The following is an 8,127-nucleotide window of genomic DNA, read 5'->3' on the forward strand; positions in this document are numbered from 1 at the left end:
ATATCCAAGGCTAATCTATCACATGACGAAGAGAGCATACCAAATATCTACTCCTCGCCTTCGTACCCTGCTCTACTCAGCACGTAAGTAACTGAATTATAAGGATGCATGTCTCTCTCGCAAGAGTGATGAAATGTACCTACTCCCTTTCTGTCAATCCTTTAAGAGATATCTGAGGTGAATTGGTGTTTTTTGTAGAAAATCGGTTGTTAATTGATGCATTTTCCCTTTTTAAAGTTTTGTGGTGTTATGAACTGACTAGAGATTAAATATACCCTTTTTTAAGAGAAGAACAAACTGTTGACTCTTTTGAAGAAAAAAGTCTTGGCAGTATATCGAAAAACCAAGAAATGAGCAAATATGTTTTACTTATCTTAAGGTGATCATGATTAATGGTTTCAAGGAAATATTATAGTATTAATGACTGCTTTGAGAGAAATAGTTGTTTTATTACGCTCAAGGGAAGGTTAGAATTGTGCTATTCCCCGAGGCTTGCCGAGGGGAATAGCCCAATTGTAACCTTCCCGAGAGCGTATGAAAACAACTATTTCTCGAATATTAAAGCAGTCATTAATACTTTTATATGCCGAAAAAAAATAGACTAAAATATGAAAAATGAAAAATATTTATCATTTTGTCGAAGACGGGATTCGAACTCTTGCGTACAACAAGAGGTGTACCGAAAACCAACGCTTAGACCACTCGGCTATGGCCCGCCGTTAACATGCTTGGCAGTTTTCTCCAATATATACATTAAAATGGATTGAAACCGGCTTCGCGTGTGATGAATGCTTCGCAAAAGCTCCATATACGGACTCTTCTTTTACTTTTGCAATGCATATTGGCACGAACTTAGATCAAGATCTATCGGCAGATGTTGTTTTTTTGTTTTTGGAAGTTTATTTCGTCTTCATGTCAACAATGCAAGATAAAATTGTCGGTAAGATCGATCGAGATTCAATTGTATTGAAATTACCGACCAATCCTTCGCACACATACGGCATCCTCCATCGCTCAAACCATTTTTTAACATGTAAACCTATGGGGTAACCATGGAGGCTGACCAACTATTTTTAATAACCATGGTTATTAAAAATATTGAAATGTTTTAAGCATGGTTACCGAGAATTTTACAGGAACAGTTGAAGTTTATGAATGCAATTCGACCAATCAGATGGCTGGATTTCTTAAGTGAGGTATATAACATCAATTAATGTATGAATCGATAACGGGTAAAAATGTGAACAAGTTTTTTCTATTCAATTCACTGAGTAGTTATAATTTTTGTTTACAAGTATTGTAAGGTAGATTCAGAAGCCATTTAATTACTTTTTACGCAAATATATGAGCTGCTGAGAGCGAGAAGAGCTTTAACTCTAAGTACAATACTATTAGATAATGCCTGTCTGAGACTCCCAGCAGACAAGATTCTTGAATGCTCAATTTTTTACAAATTAAACCACCTTCCAATGTTCACCATCTTACAGCTGTCAAGTAAAACCGGATGTGATGGACCGATGGGAGATCAGCCCGGCACGCATCAAAGTGGGAGATGTCCTAGGGGAGGGGGCCTTTGGTCAGGTCCTGAAGGGGCTGGTGGTAGGGCGTATCTGGAGTCACCAGTCCTCCTGTCTGCTATCGTACCCAGAGAGGCAACGCATGGAGAACACACTGTGGTAGCTGTGAAGATGTTGCATAGTGAGTAGAATTACATCTCCAAGGTGACACTGATAGTATGAGATGAGAAACAGTGATAGACATATGGGAGTTCACATCTGAACAGGGTTTAACTGACACCTTACCATTTAGACAACAGAGGGTCTGTGAAAACCACAACAACACAGATTTAACACTTGACTATTAAAGCTACTTTGAAAAAGCTTTAATGACTGCAAGAATTATATTATAAATTGGAAAGCATACTGTAGTGAGGTTGATACAATTGTCCCAGGTATTTTATGAATGATATTCAAATAAACTGGAACCTGTCCGAAAAATATCTGGAAGGGGTTCCACATTTAGTAAGAGCTTCATCCAGATTAGGTAAACGTTTAAAATATAAGTCTTTTATATTTACCCTCACGAAGATGGTGAGAAAAATGCCTGTAAATAACTATAATATGGAGGCTGAACAGATTCAAATGATAGTTTAAAGAGTTTGAGAATGATCTTCCTGTGAGAATTATAAGAATCTACGTTCTTGGTGTCTTATTCACAGAGTTTGCGGAGGACACCCAAAAGCAGGAGTTCTTACGTGAGATTGAGCTGATGAAGGAGCTTGGTTACCATCCTAACGTAGTGAGTCTCCTTGGATGCTGTACCATCCAGGATCCTATATGTCTCCTGGTGGAGCACTGCTATTATGGAGACTTGCTCCACTTCCTCAGGAATAGACGTCCACAGGTGAGATGAGAACAAGTACTGTGACATTCCTCATCCTCTGACCCTTTGACCCTTGAACCTGTTAGATGTGATCAATATTGGTATAACATGCATTTCCCAAGACTCTAGCTCAACCACAAGATTAATATTCAACAGGTACTTTGCAAAAAATGTAGCGAGGAGAGATAAGAATAAATATTGTTCTTATTTTAGCTTGTTCTAATATCTTCTGTTTTATAGAGAGTAGTTGTCATCAATAGTCTCAGAATAAAAAATTTGTCTAATAAACCTCTTTAAATAGAATGTGATATATATTTGAAATTCAATTTTAATGGATTTCAATGTGAGTTATCTCATGCATAGTCTGCAACAAGCTAAACTCATGTATTTGGGGCAGTTGGGCACTGTATCATGAAAAAGAATGATTTTGATCTTGCAGTCTAACAAACATAAGTCCACATTATTGGATTTGCTTTGACATAAACTTTCAAGTATGTTTATCTACGTTATTTTATCGTAATTATACCTTTACTTTGATCTTTATCTTTATAGATGTTTGACCAATTCAAGACAGGTAGAGCTCCACGTACACCAAGCAAGGATGCACTCAGGCCTCTGGACTTACTTTCATTTGCCAGACAGATTGCTATGGGAATGGTAAGATTGAATTTTTATTTCAGTCTGATCCTAGATCAAGCATTTGCCATTGTGAATGCATTCGCTCTTCAAATAAAAAAATTACTATTGCCTTTGTTCTAATAAAAATATATATATATATATATATATATAAAATTTAACCTTTGATCAATATTAATGAATTTTCGATATCTGTAACTTTATATAAAAAGTTTTGAATATATTACACTTACCCAAAGTTATGATAACTCTATCGATATGAACTTTAGAAAGCATAAGTACATATGGTCTATTTTTTTTAAGGTTCCTTCGTGAGTGAGTGAATAGAAAGCTGAAATGACAAGTTTTAATTTATTTCCTCATTTTCATGGTTACTGATCTCATTTTGTGGACCCTGTGGAAGATGAAGCTTCGTGCTAAACAAAAGCTACTTATTCAATCTGTTTTTAATACATATCTTCTTTCATTATCATCATATAAATGAATTTATATGTAATATATATTTTAACCCATCCAGGAATATATATCTCAGAAAGGTTTTGTTCATCGCGACCTGGCTGCTAGGAATGTGATGGTAGCAGACGATAAGAATGTAAAGATTGGTGATTTTGGTCTTACACGGTACGTCTACGATGACAAGGTTTATGTGAATCGACGAGGAGGGAAGCTGCCAGTGAAATGGATGTCCCTTGAAGCTATCTATGATCAGATCTTCACAACCAAGGGCGATGTGTAAGTCATCTTTTGGATTATATCCAAAACAAGCAATTTGAAGAGTTTAGAAAGAAAGAGTGAGATGAATTAGTGCTAATTTTTTTACGTTAATTGTTTATGATGATTGCAGGAATATACATGTGTCAAAATACAACAAATTTTGCAAATATTTATGAATTAAGTTGTACTTTTAGTCCATGCATCTCTTATTCCATCACAATCCCATTTAAAATTAAATGCACTTTTGGAAATTTATATTGTCCATATCGAAACATTTCCAAGATAAAGTTTTCAAATCAAAAGTATATGTGAGCATAAGATTATATAGATGTAATATTTGAAAATAAAACATAAATGTCATACTTCTTTTGTTCCTTTTCCATTCCAGATGGTCATACGGAGTTGTGCTATTTGAAATTGTGACTCTCGGTGCAGCACCATACCCAGGCATCTCAAATAAAGACATGCCCAAACTTCTAAAAGGAGGCTACCGCATGGAGAAACCTGACAACTGCTCTCCTCAAATGTAAGATATTATACCTTTTTTGAATATTACAGAACATTATCCCATTGTTCTAGTAATCAGCAGATATACATTTGTGATCCTAAGCAAAAAATAATTGGCTTCTTTCATTTACAAGTCAAGCCTAATTCGTTTAACTCCACTCAGTCCTGTACATGTTGCAAACCTTCTCAGTACCAATGAGGAGGTGTGAGAGTTGAAGGAAGTTCTTCATGTGGAACAATTATTCCATTGTAAATAGAATTTGTAGTATGTTTCAGGACTTGACATCTCAAATTGCCAGCTTAATACCTGGTTCATATATCCAGTTGGCAATTGCATGCAAAATGTTGAAGCAAGATCATGCTTGTCAGATTTTGGATGTTTAGTGCTTTGGATGTCTATAGCCACTGATATGCCTGTCTGTGTTCTATATGAATTTATTGCTTATTTTTTTCTTTCCATATTCAATACCAAACTAGATTCAGTCTAATGGAGTCCACTTGGTGTGATGATCCTGAGCTTAGGCCAGGTTTCACTGAGATACGCAACAAGCTCGAGGAAATGATGGAAGAAAATGTCTGTTATATGGAGTTTGATGCAGAGAAACAGCAGTGCTACTGCTATGAAGACTCCAGCTCCGATGACGACAGCGAGGATCTTAACGTGGAAGAGAGTCCAATGTTGGAGCCAACCAATCAGGATACTGCACAGAACAGCCTCTTGGCCACGCCCATGCTCAAGATCCCGACTGGGGCGGTCCTGCAGAGCCGGAGCACCCAGAATCTGAGTGCGGTTAGTCCATGCAAACGTATGACGCCTGTGAGTTTGAGTCTCAACAGTTTGAATCACCAGAAACAAATACCACCATCTTGGATCCCTAGGGACTTGGTCCCGTTTGGACGCAACTTCGACAATAGGGCTTATTATGCCGGACAACCTAGGGCTGATGATGGTATTACCCACAGTGCATTACAAATACAGGAAGCGCAACAAGACATGAATCTTTATTCAGGTATCGCTGGGTCATTAGAAAACATGCACAATAATCAAGAGAATCCCGTACTGGCAGAGCTTAATCTGGAATGCCCACATCCTGATAGCTTGCGACTATACAACAATGAATCGGAAAAAGACAAGAGCAGCGAGAGCGTGGAAAGCAGTATCGATTCATGCCTGTGTGAGGATATCTCTGATGAAGAGCGCCATCACATGATTAAAGAATTCACCCGCAGTGACACATTTGATACGTCAGACCTTTCCCCCGATACGGGCAAGTACCCATCTCTTATTGCTCTCAAACGGTTTACTGCCGAAGGCAAGGTGCTCATTAGCCCAACTAGTTTGGATTCTGGGGTGTCATGTGACATGACGACGGGTCGACTGCTACTGGAAGGTTGCAGAGAGACGGACCTGTGTTCAGATGAAGATTTATCAGTATAAACATGGCAGCCATAGACAATGTATTTTCACCAGTATCTATCAATGCAGTCATATAATAGTTTATGCTGTATTAATAGTTTTATCAAGAGCATTTAAGTAGTACTGAAATTCATTCTGACTTGCACTGGTACATATCTCAACTTATGTTTCATATGATACACTTGTAATTTACATTTTGTAAGTCTGACTGTATTTATTGATAAATTGAAGCATATATTTGGGTAATCTGATATTTGATGAAAGAAGACAATATTTATTCAAAAGGCAGCTGATGGTTGGAGTGAAAACTATATATAAATATATTTTTTCACCGGAATGTGCAATATGAGCTTGTATTCCACCATGAATAATGTTTTTTTTTATTAATGTTATTCATACATTGGCTATTCCAAACATCTTAGTATTCTAGAAGTGTACAAAATTACAGGCTTAAACTGTCATGTTAGAAAGCAAAATAATTGTGAGTTTTGCCTCATCAGTATGTAAAAGGAAAGCATATTTTAGAAACATACATGTAGGTGTAAAAAATTTGTATATTGTATTATACGTCTTCTTTAATGATTGGAAAACGGTTACCGGTATTAGGTTATGATTTTAATAAAGGCCATATATTTCTTTGCTGACCATTGTAATCATACTTTGTGATCTCTTTTGTTACAATTTAAATTTCATAACATTATTTTATACTACTAGATGTGGACATGGAATATGTGTTTGATTTAAAAAATAATTAAGGTAGAAAGTTAGCCATTACAAATGTCAGCAGAATAGTTTTGGAAAGAAGACGGCCCACACCAATCAAATATGACACTATATTAAAGAAGATCGTTTTTAAAGGAATTGAGCAGGAAATAATGTCAGTTATCATTTGCCCATCTACTCTGTTATGATATTCATAATGTCGTATTATTGAAGGAACACGGAGTAAGCTTTGCTGTCGATTATTCAAAATGATTTTTTTTAAATATTTATTAAAGAGGAATATTAAATGTGTTAGCTGAAAACATTGCATATTTTAAGCAGTACTATATCTTCCAATCAAGTTCCAAGTGTTTTTTCAACCTCATAAATTACATTCCTTAATGGTTTAATATTGACAAGTTTTGACAAAATCCAAATATTTGTACAATATTAATCAAACTATCTCAATATGTTACAATGTGCAAATTATATTTCCATCTGTAAAAAATGCCATTTGCAAAATTCATTTTTGTGCAATATTCACTTTCTTGCCATTTGTGATTTGATTATTATGTCTATTTATGTTGTATAAATAATTTCATGGAAGAAAGAAGCTGATTGTATATATTCTTTGTATATTTCTAGAATATATATCTGGAGGAGATATAATGAGAATTATATATATTTGATTCCTTTCAAACAATAATTAAAGGAAAGGGTAAAAAAATAATAAGATTTGTAAATAGGGGGAAATACAGAGCTACAAACAAATGTGAAAAGGAAGAAGTAAATTTGTTTTTCTTTTCTATACATGCGTTTTTTTACAAAGACTTTCTCAATGCTAAAAGCAGAAGTAGGCTCAAAAGAAGATAATCTGAAATTAGTCAAATTTTTAGTTGTAGAGAGGCATATTATGTTGTTGTTTTTAATTAGAAAATGTACATCTGATACAAAAGATCTAAAGAGTTTGTGTGTATATATCCAGATTGATTTGCAATGAAAACTAGAGTTTATTTTTGTAGTATTTATCTTAAGTTTTTATAGTTATTGATGTATGTAGTATCCTTGTTAATTTCTTCCACGATTTGTGAATTGATGTATACAATATGACTAAATGTTTCATCCATGTATAGTTTTAGGTAAATATTTTTCATTCCTCTCTGTTTAATTGTGATTTTAATACCATGATAAACAGTTGTTGTGATAGAATAGGTTTTTATGTATTTCCATATTTGGATTGGTATTTTGTATATTTGCTTACTAGTGCAACATTCTAAATATTTATAATTGCAATGGACTTCCTGATTCAAGCTTAAACCTAAAAGCACTCAGTTTACATCATTCAGTAAAATTTCTGATTTTGCATATGAGTACATGAGTAATATTATATGTATGAGCACAATAGCATATATGTGTCCTGGAAGTAAAATTAGGAAACTAAAGTGGATTTAAATATTAATGTACTAGATGAAGCCATGAAGTGACACCCATATGGGGGAGCACTGATGTTAATTTATTAGTATTAAAGTAAAGACCAGTTATGGTCATGCGATTGCATTGTGAAAGAAACGTTGTGGAATCGATCAGAAAGGTTGATCATCTAGCATCTAGCATTTGCAAGGTTCTGGAATCATCAAAATGATAAGAAATTTGGCCCATTCTTCGTAAAGTTACAAGCACTATACACAAAAAGATGTATATGGGACTACCCTATATCTCTCACAGACCATGAGAGAAACAAATTACCAAATATATGAATTAGTGGGCGG

At 34.9% G+C, this 8,127-nt stretch overlaps 1 protein-coding gene across 1 annotated transcript; it reads left to right on the forward strand.

The window, feature by feature from the left end:
• On the forward strand, nt 1–7,923 carry LOC582279 (proto-oncogene tyrosine-protein kinase receptor Ret-like). Its single transcript, XM_030999361.1, has 7 exons — nt 1–83; nt 1,488–1,698; nt 2,219–2,403; nt 2,935–3,039; nt 3,536–3,750; nt 4,121–4,258; nt 4,717–7,923. Exons 2-7 carry the CDS (start codon nt 1,518–1,520, stop codon nt 5,675–5,677), a joined length of 1,785 nt encoding a protein of 594 aa, XP_030855221.1. The 5' UTR covers nt 1–83; nt 1,488–1,517; the 3' UTR covers nt 5,678–7,923.
• The last annotated feature ends 204 nt before the right edge of the window (nt 7,924–8,127 follow it).

Source organism: Strongylocentrotus purpuratus, unplaced genomic scaffold, assembly GCF_000002235.5.
Source record: "Strongylocentrotus purpuratus isolate Spur 01 unplaced genomic scaffold, Spur_5.0 spur5_scaffold_5, whole genome shotgun sequence".
NCBI lineage: Eukaryota > Metazoa > Echinodermata > Echinoidea > Camarodonta > Strongylocentrotidae > Strongylocentrotus > Strongylocentrotus purpuratus.